General features: G+C 41.6%; 1 protein-coding gene across 1 annotated transcript; it reads right to left on the bottom strand.

The window, feature by feature from the left end:
* Positions 1-513: 513 nt before the first annotated feature.
* Positions 514-16862, bottom strand: rnf11b (ring finger protein 11b). The gene is made up of 3 exons (XM_051376669.1): positions 16272-16862; positions 3972-4141; positions 514-3839 (listed from the first exon to the last, which is right to left on the bottom strand). The coding sequence occupies exons 1-3, from the start codon at positions 16392-16394 to the stop codon at positions 3668-3670; spliced, it is 465 nt and encodes a 154-aa protein (XP_051232629.1). The 5' UTR covers positions 16395-16862; the 3' UTR covers positions 514-3667.
* Between the last annotated feature and the right edge of the window lie 252 nt (positions 16863-17114).

The following is a 17114-nucleotide window of genomic DNA, read 5'->3' as shown; positions in this document are numbered from 1 at the left end:
TCTTACCTTAAATATCAAGTTATTGACATAATAACCAAGAATGTACATGACCCTTTACAAGAGTTTGATTTGTATGGTGACATATAGGCTACATTCACACTGAAAGCCTCAGCTCTACATTCTGATATTTCTCAGATTTTTGTTTTGTGTGGCTGTTCACATTATTTTTTAAATGTGGCCCATTTCAGATTCTAATGTGAACAGATGACAGATGACAGTTGAAATTGGAAATTCTGAAATGATCACACTCAGGTAACAACAAAACAACCAGACCTGTGTCTGATTTGGACAAAATATAAAAGTGCTCCAAATCAGAATTGAAAAGATCATATTCCATGTGATTTTGGCAAAGAAATCAGATTCAGGTCACTTGTGCCTGCAGTGTGAATGTATTTATTTTGTATTAACAGAGTCCAGAAGTTCTATCAGTTGTAAGAGATGTCGATTTCTGTGATTAAAAAAAACCCCATCCCTTTGACCACACAGGAAATAATAAATCACGCCCACTGACAGTTCTGTTGCATGTCTATTTATTATTTGCCTGTAGTACATAGAATATGCATATTTATGCTTACAAACAAGGAAAGGTCTAACTAGCATCCATACACAAACATACAACACACATACCCCTATTCACATATGAGCAAACCTTCATGTTCAATCCTGTAATTAAAGCAGAAAATCCACCCTAAATCAGCATTCACTTTTCACTCCTGTGAGTTGAAGCATTTTAAATAAATAAGTCTCTGCCGAGATTCAAAGTCAGAGCCAAAACTCCATCTGGCCTGTGATTAAGCAAGATTCTGTGCAGCCATTTCATTGTTAGTGAATGTCAGACCATCAGTGTTGATACCCATGAGTCATTTTCCTGGAGATGTGAGCACATTTTCTAACTGAACTTTCAGCACAGGACGGGAAATCTATTTAGGAATAAGAGCTCAAATATGTGATAAGTTAACTCCCCAGAAAGTGCTTGTGGCACGCGTGGGGAGTCAATGTATATAACTTTGGGAGATTGTCCTCACATGACCCAGGCTATGCATGTGGCTTCTGTTTTTAGTTAAACTGATTCTTTGATTATATTCTGAGGAACTATTATAGATACAAACACATGCATAATGACACGGCATTGTTTATTGTTTATTTTCCTGCATTGCCAGTCCCACCCCTGATTAGGTCCAGACTGAGATCAAAACTCTGTGAAAAATGCCATTGTATCCAAAACTGTCATCCTCTGTATTGCAGGACTATTGCAGAAAGCCGATGAAAGCAGGCGGGAACTGGCTGTGCAAACCTACAGGACTTCTCAGGAATATGTGATTTGACAGAAATCCAATCCAAACACCACAATACACTGACAATTTATTTATTAGTTTTGACAATGTAGTTGGACAATATTCTTGACACACCTTTGTATGCTTTACGACACGATCTGTACAATGACAGCTCGGCAGCAGCATTTTCAGTCTTGACTGTCTTCGTATCATCGCCCTCTTCTTGTTAAGTTAACTGGACTCTGCTCCACGTTTTAGCAGCTGATACCAACCCTCACTCAGTCAGTCATGTGTAACCTAAGGCCATGAGGCTCCACCTTACTGATGGAGGACAATGTACAACATAAAGAGTTACGTAGATTAAAGCACTGTGCAAAGACTAAGGTGCTGACACCACCCCCACCCCCCAATTTATCTCACACACACACACACACACACACACACACACACAAAGGCCATAAAGCCTAGTACAAATACATACACGCAGGTATGTACACACATACACAGATCACTAAAGGCATGTTTTGAAACTGTGTTGGATCTGTATCATGCCCGCTATGCAAAGGGGCTCAAATGATTTAGAATTTCCTGCATGACTCACCTACATGTGAAAGTTAGCGGAGAGAAGGAAAACATAACTGAGCAACTGGATCTCTTTGTGCTTTAATAGTAAACTGGGTGAAAAATGGTTATAAATATAACCTTTCTAAACTGAGGAAAACATAGTTAGCAATGGCTGATAATGACCACATCGGGTAAAGTAGGCATCATCTTTCATATTCACTGACACACCACCAGTGTCCTGACAGCGTTAACCCCTGTGGTTTTGGCTGGGTCTGGTTTTGTTTGCCTTTTGCTTGACTCTACATATGCAACACATGAGCTCAACATTGTTTATATATTTTTTTTATGACTTGTCCTCAGAATTGAATAATCTGGACAATAACTGGGGCAACAACTTGAAAATCAGTAGTTTGTTTAAGGTCACCGGTAATAAGTTATGATTTTACTCCTGGTCCACAGAGATAGTGACTTTTACTACAAATCACTGCAATGGTAATGAGAATGTAGGTAACGCAAATCACATCAAATCACTTTGACATAATTACTGAATGCATAATGGTCAACTCTTATCACAAGTCTGATTAATAAGTGCAAATATCTTGGATTTGTATTAATAGTTTGTCAACTGGTCTACTTGTGCTTTAGCCAATAATCTGAGATCTCTCTGTCATGAGGAGTCCGTAGCTTGACAGAAACAGTCTACCAGCCATCCATCACATTAGTGACTAAAGCACATACTGTATTTCCTTTTGCCATTCCTGTGTTGCTGGTAAACACTGGTTCAACAGAGCCCTTGTGCTGACTGACAAAACAAACACAGAACGGATTTAACAAAGCCACAGGACAATCAATCCACCAACCAATCTTAATTTTCTCCTAAAAGATCTATACAGACAGACAACTCGAGACCTGGGGTCCCACAGACGAGTGGAGGCCTGCGGTATGTCTGCAGAATATATATCTGATGTTCGTAGTCTTAAGACTGATGTCCATCTTAAGCAGTCTTTAAATCACACATCTCCATGTGTGGCAGTTTTTGCAGCAGATATGACTTTGAAACAGGCGTCTGTGTGGAGACACATCAAAGCATCTGGCAGATCTTCTGAGGGAGTTTTCCCTCTGTCTGCAGTATGACATTATAGTAATCAGGCATCAGCAGTCCAACAAACACAATCTGCAGCCTGATGATGGTGGTCAGATGTCCTTCCTTCTGCATTCTGTCGCAGTTCATTTAAATGATAGGGACTAAATAAAGGAAGTATGTGTATAAAAAAAAAAGCAGATCTTGGAAAGGTTTCTTAATCATATCAGTTAACCGTCATCCATTCCTCTTAACTTCCCTTTACACTTGTATCATCTCATTCCCCATTGTCAGCTCCCGTCTAACTCCTCAATCCACCTTCTTCCTGCTTGTCCTTAACAACACCACTCTGTTCATTCCTCCAATCCTGTCCAGCAGGCCAACTGAGGAACTTGTGTAGCGCGCACACACACACACACACACACACACACACACACACACACACACACACACACACACACACACACACACACACACACACACACACACACACACACACACACACACACACACACACACACACACACACAGAGAGAGAGAGTTCATCCTAAATCTTTAACATTGTCACTGCTTTATATCAACACCTTACTAATCCAGGATACAGGTTAGCAAGATGAAAGTGTGTGCATGTTCATTTGTGTGCATATTGTGTGTGTGTGTGTGTGTGTGTGCATATTGTGTGTGTGTGTGTGTGTGTGTGTGTGTGTGTGTTTTCAGTCTGGTCCACAGGAGTCTGTGGGCATGTGTGTCAGTTGGTCTCATAGGAGGAAAGCAGCGCGGCGTCCACAGGCTCCATGCAGGAGGGGCAGGTAAAGGATCTCATCAGCCAGTCGTCTATACAGTCCATGTGGTAGATGTGCATGCAGGGCAGGAACCGGATGGGGTCTCCATACACAAAGTCCATCATACAGATGACACACCTGTGTAGGTGAACACAGACACCACACTTTGTTGGGAATTGGATATGGACAGCACAAAAATGAATGAATAAATTTCTGGAAGTTACATAAAAGGACAAACATTATTTTGTAATTGTTGGGGTTTCTACTCACTCTCTGATCTTCTTCTCAGAGCCATCCCGCCCCGGGTCGTAGACACCCTTTGGAAGGTGCTGGATGAGTCCGATTCGCTGGGCAATGCGTACCTGCTCCTCCTCTGTCAGCTGAGTGGCTAGTCGTGCTTGGCTGGGTGTTGGGTGGTAGACAGGCACGTGGATCTGCTCCTGCAGAGAGAGAGAGAGAGACCACATAAAAGAGTTGTAATAATGTTTGTCACATGAAATGAATGTGCAGGTGAAAGAGAGAGTTTCTTACAGAGAAATACATAGAAAAAAAGAGGTGGTTCTCAGAGTTGTTTGGAGGTCTGGTTTGTGGCAGGAAATATGTTAAGAAGATACACTGCAGACTAATGTTTGTGTTCCATAAGACATGTTTATCAAAGATCTCTCCACCCTCAATTCTACCATTATAAGATGGTAACAACAAAAAGCAGAAGACTTCGCTCTTGTTATCACTTTCAGTGGAAGTCAAGCCGGGTCTAGCAGATGAACCACAAGCTTGTGAAACCTTTTGATTCATAGCACAAACACACATTCCAGGAACTGGGACATGAGCGTTTAGTTTAATACTGAGCAAAGTAATTATGTCACCACCTGCCAGTACAATACTGGTAAACATTAGTGTATAAATCCCTCACCTTGAAGGCCAGATTTCACTTTGGCTCACTACACAATGAAAGTACTCAGTTGTCTGTGCGACTGTAAATTCATAATCCAAGACACATTCTTTGTTTTAATATGTGATTAACCCATAAAGAAGGCCTGCAGAACTAAAAATGCTCATACCAACTATGGTCGATAACTGATGTAATCAATGGTTAATTTCAAGCCAAAACTATTTCTGGCCATGTTGTGGGTTTATGATGGCAGGCAGTAGGTGGTAGTGTTTCCCCAAGGCTTGTCTGAACAGCTGCTGCAGCAGAGTCATTTCTGTGTTGGTGTCATACAAATATGATTCATGAAAAAAGATTAATGGAACATTTATCTAAGTCAATGTCTACAGTTTGAAGTGTAATGAAAAATCAGCTCTGGCAAAGCTCTCTCTGAACGTTTCTCCTGGGAGTCAACCATCAACATAAGTGTGACATCACTAGAAACCACTAAAAGCAGTCCTCCGGTCCTCAAGACAATTTCTTTGATATGGTTCAAACTGAATCTAAAGTCGATGCTGGCCTGCACCAGACTTTAAAGCAGCCAAACCTTCCTGTTCCTCCTTGGTCAACAGGAATCTGCCTTTGAACCAACTAAAACTGAATGTGACAAGTGACATCTTGAGTCTTTAATTATGTCAGCAATGTTTTACATACCGGTGGACGAAACCACATAAGTCGAGTTTAAAGTAGAATGAGTTTAAAGTACAATCACATCGATGTGCCTAACAGGGTTAGTCATTTTTAACTATGAGAAAATAATCTGCAGATTAAATTGATAATGAAAATAATTATTTACGAGGCAGCCCTATTATAGATATATATATGCTTCTTCCTATAATCCTTGGAATGGCACCGGCGACAACGGCAGCCTGTCATGGCAGCTCCTATCATTGTTGTAGTTTCAGTGTGTTTTCAGTGCGTTTTCTGCTATTTTTTACTGTTTTCTTACTCTCTAACTACTTTGTTCACGTCGCCTAAATACTTTTTTGGCGTTTTTGAGCACTTTTTATTTTTTTGTTTGCACGGGTCTCCATGGCGACGGCGAGTCGCATTGTTTACACCCGCGACCAGATGATCGCCCTGAGGTACCCGAGCATCCTGACCGGAGAGAGACCCTCCATACCGGAGGAGCTGAGGAGGAGACGGCGAGGCTGAGGAGCGGGGGTTAAACGGAGGATGAAGAAGAGGAGGTTTAAACCCTACAAACGTGGCTACACGAGCAGATACCGGACTCCATCGTCACCAGTCCCGGTTTCCAGATGGTTCGAGCCGACAGGGACACCACCGCGACCGGCATGAAGAAAGGAGGGGGACTGTCAGTGCTCATAAACAACAGGTGGTGTAACGCCGGGCACGTCTGTGTGAAAGAGCGTCTGCAGCCCGGACATAGAGCTCATCGCCGTCGGACTTCGTCCATGTTATCTGCCATGTGAACTCCAGTGTTGTCGCCATCACTGTCTATATTCCTCACAGTGGTCTTCATCATCACCATCACTGTTTACATTTATGATGTCTTATTTATTCTCCTGTACAGCACTTTGGTCAACTTTGGTTGTTTTTAAAGTGCTTAACAAATAAGGTTGGATTGGATTGGATATATTTATTGTTTATTTCAACAAACTATACAGCTCTTCATTCATTTATTCAACTTGACGTTGTACATATTGTACATATCTCCAGTTCTATTTAATTTATATTTTCCAAATGTCATATTCCTTGTATGTGAAAACCAATAAAACCGATTCTGATTCTTTCATTTTTATAACATATCAGTTTGACCATCAAACCAGAACCAATATGCTTTAATGACCAGCATGAACAGAATGATCTGAGGGAAAAAAATAAAGCTTTTCAAGAAATATCACTGTTAAGACGGATCAATTTGCGTGTGTTTGAGTGTTATTTCAAAAAACTATTTTACAAAAATAAACAGTGTAACCCAAACGACCTACAGTCCATGCAGGAAGTAGACAAAAAAAAAAAGTATAAAGTAGATTTATTTCAATGTTAACATAAAGTAGCAAACAGTTACATTTAAAGGAAACTAAGTATGCACACTGTCTTGGGTACTACCTACGTCTATTAGTATCCTTCTCCTCTCTAAAAACAAGTTTTTATTAACTCAGCTCTCTCACTCTGCGGTCTGCACGTCTTCCTTCCTTCCCTCTGTTCTCATACATTTTTATACACTCACTACTGTCTCTTGTGGTGTGAGAACCAGTTCCTCCTCTCTATTCCTGAGCCTTTGCGTGGACTGACTCGCTTCTCCCCCTCCTACAGTGTGCCAATCCTTTATGTCCAACAGCCAGGACACAGATTGGGATAATTCCACTATAATGATGAGATGACCTTTTGACACAAAGCACCACACACTTGAATGATTGCAGCTGGAGATCAGACAGGCATTACCAGGAAAGAGACCTATCTACACCCACTAATAAACATTAATCAGACAACATCCTGCTTCCCTTACTGCAGAAAATGGCAGGTAAAATAACTACTGTGTTAAACATTAGTTGGAGGCACGAAACTCACTCACCACTTCCTTCTTTCTTTTTAGTTGAATGGTAGTAGGCGGTCTTTATAAGCTCATTCAGAAGCAAGCGACAAAAGGAAGGGTTGAGGAAGGGTTCATGCTTAACTTGACACAGTTAGACACTAAGTGAGGCTGAATACTTTGAAGATGTTGCTTTAAATGCTCGTGTAACATAGTGTGTCATTTTTGCCATTTATCTGTACCGTAAGTAAAAAGTAATATCTGTTGACTGGTTATGATTCGATGTGTCATGTGAGCATACAAACTTTACCACAGTTGAGCACCAATATCGTATAATGTTGTCTGTGGCTCTCCAGAGAACTTTCCAAAGCCTGAAAAAAAGGTTATATCTAAAAAAAGCTTTCTTAGTTTGAGTTCAGGATTTCAAATTTTGAATTGAAAGCATGTGTTACAGAGGAAAGTGTGTTGTTTGAATGACAATGGTAATTACCAGGCATGAACAAACAAAAGATGCTATTGAGATAAGATTGCTTATGGGAAATGTAGGATTCCTTACTAGGGATTAGGGAACAGATAGCGCTGCCTCTGCAGTTTGGTTTTTGATTTTTTTAAATCTTTTTTTAATCTCACAAGTCCCCGAGCTGAAGCTGATGCATTAAAAAAAACAGAAAGAGACAACACGAGCATAATCAAGCAGACAGATATAAAGCTCAAAAACTAGATCAATAACATTTAACAGCATCAGTGTTAGAGGTTAAAGCGCCTTTGTTAGTCATCATAAATACAGTAATTAACATTAAAATATTATTTTAGCTTTAGCAAACATACTGGGCAAAAAATACCTTAATTCTTGAAAAGTTCTCTTTTTAAGTCAAAAGGTTTTCATAGAAAACATGCAAAACACTGGTGACCAAGCTAATAAATACTCAGCCTCTCAGCACCGCAGCATTTTAAGCCATGAGTCAGCACAACTTTAGTATTTGAAGCTGTCTGCTGCTCCTCTGATAGCCACTCCTTTTGCCCATGTCAAATAGAGACAGCAGCAGAAATAAAAGCTACAGACAGGGCCTAAGAGGGGGGCAGCAGCTGTACTCTGTGTGTGTGTGTGTGTGTGTGTGTGTGTGTTAGGGTGGTTAATTGTGCAGTGATCAGCAGTATAATTGTTGTCATATGGCCCTCCCTTCTTTCATACACGGCATGTCAGCTGGGCTGTGACAACTGTTCAATATAATATATGACCTCAGGCTGACCAGAAGGACAACAGTCATAGACATGGAGAGAGCAATAGAGGGAGTAGGTGAGAGGGAAAGGGGGACCAACAGGTTGCAAGCTGTGGGTTGATGAAACTGTCAGCATGCCAGGTCCAGATTGCTCATGGTGAGCAGGAAGGGAGGTGAAGACTGAAGTGAACAAAGAATGAGAGCAGAACCACAGTGTTAAAGTGAAAGAAAAATATAGGCAGACAGGGACTTCCCCCTTTCCTAGGGAAGCTCTGGCCATCACCATCTTGGCAGTCCTGACTCTGCCAGCTCCTGGTTAATCCATAAATGGGCAAAGCGTGGGTGGAGCTGAGGTGGGCCAAACGAAACCTGGTTTCTGAAACCAGCCGTCTGTGACCGTAGCCACACTGCATCCAAAGCAGCCATGCTCTTAATTATACATAGCATGTTTATTACTGCTGTGAATGCTTATTTTAATAGGGGGTCTTCTGGAGATTGACGTGTTTTTGGTGCCAGCCTCAAGTGGCCTCTTGAAGATCTGCAGTTTTTATTCGCGTTGGCTTCATTTGTCAGCCATGGAGGACGCCGCTTGACACACACACACACACACACACACACACACACACACACACACACACACACACACACACACACACACACACACACACACACACACACACACACACACACACACACACACACACACACACACACTTCATATATTGATATGATTAACAATGTTAGCACATTAAATTAATGTCTGAACAAGTTTTTCTACTCACTGTCGAACAATTATCGTATTGGAAACAGCAGAAAAGAGAATACACTCACAAATGACAGAATTGTCTGCAAACTTAATAATGTGACGTCCCACACGTTGACTTTGGCACATATTAGTGTATAAGACAAATAAAAGAGGCGGGAGGATGCACCTCGGGGGCATAAAGGTGGAAGAAAGAACATTTGATAAAATTCCTTTCACCTTCACACGTTGGAACCTTTTGTTCTAGGAAGTCCATCAGCCAACATATCAGGACAGGGTCGATGTTGTAAATTAGAGCAGGTTTAGATTTACTAGAACTGTGGTCAGCAAAGTATACTTCACAATCAGATAGTACTGATATCTGGTCTGGCCCTATTATCCCTGTGTATTAGATAATAGTTACTTCAAACACTGCTTAAAAACTAATTACAAGTACCTTTGGGTGGCCAGTAGTCCAGACACACCCAGGTTGAGGATCTAACGAAAGGAAGATGATTTCCAGGGCAAGCTCTTTCCCCAATAACAGCAGTACATTACTTTATGAGGTGATTACCACTAATAAGCTGCTATTCAGCAAGGTCAATCATATCAAAACATAATCGAGGGATAGGAATGAATAATCTCAACTAGAATTTGCCCGCCAAGACGGTACCAGTAGGTCAAATTCTCAGCCCGTGGACAACTAGCTCCTGGCCATGCCCACATGGTGCCGACATACCAGAGCAGCCAGAGCATTTAAGGGCTAATGTGCAATGTGCGAAAGGGGCTGCAGACAGACAGCATGATGACTGGGCAAAATTCCTGTGTTGAAGACATTTTAAATACAAAAAATGCATTTGTAATGTCCTGGGCTTTTTTTATATGGTACATTTTGTCTGCAAATCTTCCAACCCTAAATCATATCCAGTACAGGAAATATCTACTTGCCAAATGTGATGTATCTTTTGTGAAACCTAAGCGGTGTCAATATGCACTTAAGGGGTAGAAACACCAGAAACATGAAGCGTTCACAGGCTCTGAAATCTTAGCCCTCTGCCTAGAAACTGCAGGGTAACAAAATCTTTGAATGAGACACCTGCACACAATACAGGCGAGCACTCAGTTGATCACTCGAACATGCAACAATGACAACAATGGGAGGAGAAGGATGGACATTTGCATCACAGGATGTGTTTGTTGATGTGATAACAGAACAGGCTGACGGCATGATGATAACAATATGTGTCTATTTCATTACTTCATCAGCCTGGTAAAGCAGGAAGCGGGGCCACTGATGTAGGCTAAGAGTATTAACCGTAGTACTTACACCTAACACATGACAAAGCCCACACAAAGGTTTTACTGTAGCCACACAAAAAGTGCAAATGATGTCTGCATATTGTGAACATAAATTGGTGGAAAAAAGAAAAGTGGATTTGGGGGAAACAAAGTTAAGCAAATAATAAAATATATTTTTTGCTTACTTTACAGTTTTAGCAGCACAGACACTAATCATACCAGAGCAGCATCAGCCAATATAAACAAGTATCAGGGGAGTTAAGACAGCATGTACCACATTGTGTAGGCCCTTAAAACCACCCTGACCCCTGACCCCTAATCACATGAGCCAGAGCTGCCAACTGTCTCTGCAAGAAGGAGTCATGGAGAGACAAAAGGGGTTATTCCAAGTCCTGGTCCTTGTGGTGAGTGCTCAGGAACAGCAACCTCTATGTGTGTCAGCCAAAGCCTACAGACTATGTCACTGACCTGCAATACAATGGCTTGTTTGTCAGCACCGCCCCCTCCACCTCCCAAATGTTTCTTTTACCATATTAGGACAAGACGGTTGGTAATCTGTCACAAGGGGCTTCCTTACAAAGTGATTTAAGTGGCGGCAGTGATACCTGTGGTAAGTCAAAAGCACTTTGGTTAAACTCATCTGCCCAACACAATACTGTTATCTGAACACACTCTTTTCCTGCCTTTTATGACTGTATTGTATAACATACAAGAACAGATGGAAGAACACTTCAAAGTGTGCTTTTTTTTTTTTAGCACATCTACAAGTGTAGGTTGGGACAATGCATTTTCTTCAAACTTTTTAAAAGTAGTTGAACTTTTGAACTTTTGAACTGATGCCAAACATCCACTCAGAAGCAGACCGAGAGCCTCCTTTCAGACGGTCTCAGGCAGTTCCTCCTATCGCTTATGCGCTCCCTCGTCTCCACTCCGGGTTTGACAGCTAATTAGAAACCACCTCTAAAGTAAACTTCTTCTCTCCATTTCTTTCAACCAAACTGCTGACTGTGAGCCCTCTCATCTTGACGGCAATGCAGTTGGTTGACAGACTCTCTGCTCAGTTGTGTGTGTGTGTGTGTTTGTGTGTGTGTGTGTGTGTGTCTACTACAGTCAGTGGTGTGTACCCCCTGCTCTACTAAACCATCTGAAAGGAGATTTGGCCTTGTCTTTGACCACAGCAGCAGGCGCTTATTTGACGTGTTTTAGATAAAAAAATGTACCCTCTAGGCCTCCGTTCACACAAAAGTGAGAGAAACAGTGAAAAAGGGCTGACAGCTGAAGTTCAGCTACATGCAAACACACACAAACACAGTGAATCTTTTCAGAGTCTGCGATGTGTTTCCGTCAACAAGATTTGGCCATAAAGCTAGCTGACAGCAGCTTAAAGGTCTTTGTGCCAAACTGATTGTGATCAATAAAAACACCTGTCACTGCTCCCATCTATGGGGCTTACAAGGGAGACAGGGGCATTACAGGCCATACCAGGGGGCCAAATGCACACACACACACAAACACACACTCTCTCCCTCTCGAATGCAAACACACGGGGGTGCCTTATCTCTCATAGCCCAGTCCCACAGCGATGAGTCAGCACTCGTCTCACCAGCTGCTTTTCCAAATCACCACACTCAACACACAGCATGTTTTAAGCAACACACACACACACACACACACACACACACACACACACACACACACACACTTCACAATATTAATTAGGTGCACAGAACTGCACCTCCCTCTGCTTTTTAGTCTTCACAATTGATACAAAACAAACATGAACACAACTCGCAAACACTCGCTCACTTTGAAATCCTTTTGACAAGACATTAAATGGTCCACTAGCCTAAGTGGTTGGCTCAGAGGGCTGATCTCATCCACTTAGCTTTCAACACCCATCCCTCTACCCTTCCATTCATCCTATATCTATGCAGACCGTGTCTGTATTCACTGGAATATTAATAATTAAGTTAATTAAGACTGCAACATCAACAATATCAGTATTCTGTATCGGTGCTCTCTGATCAAATTTCTGATCAATTATTGGGCTGGAAACCTCACACTTACACTGTGCATGCATACACACACACATACATAAAATAACACTTTACAAAATAGTCATCTTGGTTAATAACACAATGTATGACAAAACTAAATTAATATATACAATATCAAACAGTATAAAAATCTCTTTTTAGGTCTATTTTAGGTCTATGTTACATTATCATGTCTCCCCTTGTGCCTATAGCCACAGTCAAATCCTTGTTATAAAAAAGTATGTTCCTTCCCTACTAACTCATGTATGGTTCAAAGCGCATAGTTTTTTCAAATTTCAAAAAGGTGGCAGCATGAGAGAAAGGAATTTTCGTGAAAAAGGGTATATGAGTAAATCATAAAGAACTCAGAGTAAGGTCCACATCCATATTGTTGCAGTCTATATAGAAAGTCTTGAGCTGCTGTGAGTAGTGTCCACATGCTGCCCTTTCTTTGTTCATGGCTTAAGGTGGCTTTGACCCTTGCAGATATCAGTCTGTGCACGGCCTCTTTTCAGCCAGGAAATTGTTCAGCAGCAACAAATGCAGCCTCTGGCCGGGTGGTGGGCAGGCTCAGCTCCAGATGCTGGAATTCACCCTCCTCTGACTCCCCGTTGACTATGCATTCCCAGGAAATACAGTCTGATTGGTGTCAATGTGACAGACGAACTCAAGTAGCAGACATATATAACCCTCAGGGTGAGCGTCTGAAGAGTGCCATACCGTTATACTATGCATGTAGACCATGGCAGCAATGTGTGCAAGCCTCCAGTCACAACTTGTTGAAATGTTCACACGTCACTCACCACTCCTCATTGCACTGTCTCCTTAAATTAGTCAACAATGTCATTAATTGCATGCTTTACTCATGAGCCTCCGGCACGTGTTTTCAGTTTACCTGTCGCTTACATAATTTCCAGCTAGGAATGATAGTGAACGCAGAATTATTCGATTCCAGGTAACTGGGAAAGAAATCCTCTATATAAGTGACCTGAATGTCTAGTGACCTACCTTATTGTTATTTCTTTCAGTTGGAATCACAACAGAAACCAGCTGTTACGATATATATACGGGTTACAAATCCTACTAAATTAATGATATCAAGCTCATTATTCTGTGACTTTACTATGTCCTGAATAAATGGATGTCTACACAAGACAAAAATAATATGCATCCATATTATCTCCTTTCTGTTCTCTTGTTTCTTCTTTGTTGTTTGGCTATAAAACCAATAGGTTTCATCCATAACTGCCTCTCTTCTGTATTCATAATCAATTTAAGCCCAACCAACGCACATGTTGTTTTTGGTTCGGATACCTTGTTTTCACCATGCTTTAACCAAAACCTCACCCTCTCATATGAAGGACAGACCTCCAGCGCAGTGAGCACACTGGCATTAGCACCCAGGGCCATACTTGCCAGCTTTTGAAGAAAATGCCAAATTCAATTTCGTATCGAGTATAGTGGCGCCTTCAGTCCCTCTTCTAACACACACAGCAATTCCAAAGTGTGTTAAGCTGAACTGCAGGGACACAAATGTGTGCTGTGTTCTCCAGCAGGGTTCAGATGGTGAAGGTGCTGATTACTGTGGTCACCAGGGAGAAAAAGAGAAAAGAGCTGGCAGGTCTGAAAGAGTTCTTTATAAGTAGGTTTTAACTACTTAGTTAACCCTCAGTATAAACAAACTGCATGGAGACATTCTCAATACAACTGAAAGCTTAGCCAGAGCTCTTCCACAGAAACTGAGCAGTGTGTCATTTATTACGGCTCTATGATATCAGAGCTGGCTGCTTTGGCCAAATTACACACTGTTGTATTCCAGACATGACATACTTGTAGCAACGTGTATATGGATGCATAAGAAAGACTCTGGGCTGTGTTCAGATATTATCTTTGACGGACTCTGATGGCGTGAGTGATGTACCACTAATATCAACTGACAGAGATTATGAAGAACTTGAAACTGTCTTGTCTCTGGGACATTACCAGGGAATTCTAAGATTGCCTGAATTGGGCTAGCCCTTGTTTGTGGCTCTCATGTATTAGCATAGTTTCGGGTTTTTCATGCAGCCAATGGAAATATTTTTTCATCCAGGTGATTAGAAGAGACTTTAAAGGATTTGAAAATATCATCAGAACAGCCGAAAGTGTTTATAAGCAACTGTCTTGTTTCTGTCAAACATCAAGCACTTTTTAGAGAAACCTGTGGTTACCTCTGTGACCCAGATGCATGCTAATACAGGTACAAACTGTGGCTAGACCTGACGCCTCTCCGATAGCCCAAACTGTGGGTTTTCAACTCACCATACCCATAGACCATGAGGACATAGCAACCATGCCCAGACATGCGATACATTTTTTTTATATTGAAATAATTACATAAATTAAAGACTGGGAATATGAAAGGGCATAATTTGACATAAATCTGTTTGTGATTTCAGCTTTAGAGACTGAAAGCATGCACAATGACATTAATTCAACACATAACCACTGTACTTTCCAAAGATCAAAAATACTTTCAATATTATAAGTCTACACACTTGTGAGGCAATATGTGACCCACTTCAACCATATGCCTCTGTCATACGTGTATCTTCAATGGTTTTTAGAAGTGTTATTAGCACATATTCATTCGTTGGGTTTTGGTCTCAATGTAAATAAATGTACTGATGATAACACAGAGAGAATAAAATAGTATCACACACACTGACTTCACCCAGTAGTGGGGTTAGAGTGAGGTCTATCAAAAACACAAAAAATACCACTGACCAAACTCCTGGTGAAAGTAACTTAAATCTTCAAAAAGGGGAAACCAATAACATGACATTTCATCAAATGTAGCATCTTAAGATCTAGCTAAATGATTATTACTGTCACATTTGGTTTTCAAATGATAGACAATAGACAGACAGCAGGGCAAACTGCCCCCTTTATGATATCATGTCTGTTGTACTGAATCTAAACAAAATACAGAATTAAGTAGCTTTCTACAATAGGAGCTCTCGTGCTTTACTGACCTGAGATTGCCTTCAGTTTCCCATGCTTTAAAAACACTTATCTTAAATCTACAGATAAGGCTTAGCTTAACCCAGTAACAGGCAAACTCTCTGCCAAGGCCTTACATAACGCATGCCAGCCATCTCTTAACATAGAAAAAAAAAGAAGTGTAACACAGGAATCATATTTACAGCTACAACATGACCTGGTCTGTTTGGAGATGATCTAATTTAGGAAATAAGGACACCAGACAAACAAAGTTGCTGCCCTGGAGGGGATCTGTGAAAGAAGCAGCTGAGAAAGTTATGAGAGTCACTCTTAAGTGCAGAACTGGGTCTTTGTTTCAAGTCCATTAAATTACAGTTCATACGGTTGGCCTCAAATACATAATGACAGATGTCTGTGTGTCTTTGTTCATCTCCACTTAATATGAGCCCAAACCATTTGGTTCAGCGTGTCTGAATTAAGACTAGAGCAAGTGGTGATGTCACAATATAAGTGAAGGATGAATCATAATATGACTTCAGGGAAATGGTAGCCAGACACAAGACCTTCGGATGAAACAAAGCGGATTAGTGTCAAAGCCATGAAGACACAGGGTCAGTGGGATGGGTTACTGGCCACGGATGATGTTGAGGATCTATAATCAGCTGATCTAGCCTCATATATTGTTTGACCATCACCGGTTTATTCTCCTTTTCTATCAGCTACTGAAAGGCAGAAAAAAAATGGGCCACACATCACACGAGATTAACTAAACCCCAGGTTTTTTTTTATGTTATTTGATCAACCTTGTGACAAAAACACACCGGCTAGCTGGGCATGTGTTGGTCAAAACAGTTGGTCAAAGTTACCTGATAGGGGGGCGGTGGCTCCTGGTCGGGGTCAGCACCGTCTCCGTAGCTGGCCCGGTCCGACTGAGATTCGTGTAGCAAAGAAATATCATCCGAGGTCGGAGATTTCAGACAGTTTCCCATCTCCTCCCTCTTCGGTCAAACTCTCCCCTCTCTCGGTGTCGCTTTACCAGCGTCAAAAACAGTGGTGGAGTTCACGGGCCAGTCTCGCAGACAATGTCAGCGAGTGAGAAGGCGTCGATACGGCGTTTTTTCCATACACAAGCCGATGAATCTCCTCTCCCAGACGACGGGAGGGCTGCTCGGTTTAACAACAACAAAACATCCCTCACTCAGCTAGCAGCTAGCCACACAAAGAGCAAGCCTGCTAACGGCAGCTAGCACTCGCAGGGGAGCATCTACTCGGTTCGGCTGGGGAAAAAAAATGTTTTTTTTTTTAAATCACGAATGAAACAACCTCGCAGAATTTTATATCCGGAGACACAGCGAAGCGAGCACGGTGTTTTAAATCCGCTATTTAAAACGACAAACCCTGGGCGCTGTTGTCCTGACTGAAGCCTCTCTGGTTGTCAGGGACTTTCCAGTTTGCAGCTGCCGAATAACGACAAAGGTGGTGATGTAGCGATACGAAGCCCCGCCCCCTCTGGAAAAAAAGGGCCAATTAGCTTTCACCTACGTCCAGGAAGCTCTCACCCGCAGCCAATCAGATTCGTGATCACGTGGCCGTTCGGTAAAAACGTAAACACAGGTCCAAAATCGAGGAATTAGTCTTTGTTGTCGCAATTTTGGGGCAGTTTTGCCATGACCAGTGTTATCCACAATTTATTTCACGGTCGCACATCA

The sequence above is a fragment of the Dicentrarchus labrax genome, unplaced genomic scaffold, assembly GCF_905237075.1.
Source record: "Dicentrarchus labrax unplaced genomic scaffold, dlabrax2021, whole genome shotgun sequence".
Taxonomy (NCBI): Eukaryota; Metazoa; Chordata; class Actinopteri; family Moronidae; genus Dicentrarchus; species Dicentrarchus labrax.
The sequence above is the reverse complement of the archived record's forward strand: the minus strand, read 5'-3'. Positions and strand labels throughout refer to the sequence as shown.

Coding starts and splice junctions, on each gene's coding strand:
- rnf11b (XM_051376669.1), bottom strand. CDS start 16,394: ATGGGAAACTGTCTGAAATCTCCGACCTCGGATGATATTTCTTTGCTA. Junction 4,142..16,271: donor AGCCACCGCCCCCCTATCAG/GTAACTTTGACC, acceptor CTCTCTCTGCAG/GAGCAGATCCACGTGCCTGT. Junction 3,840..3,971: donor TCTGAGAAGAAGATCAGAGA/GTGAGTAGAAAC, acceptor TCACCTACACAG/GTGTGTCATCTGTATGATGG.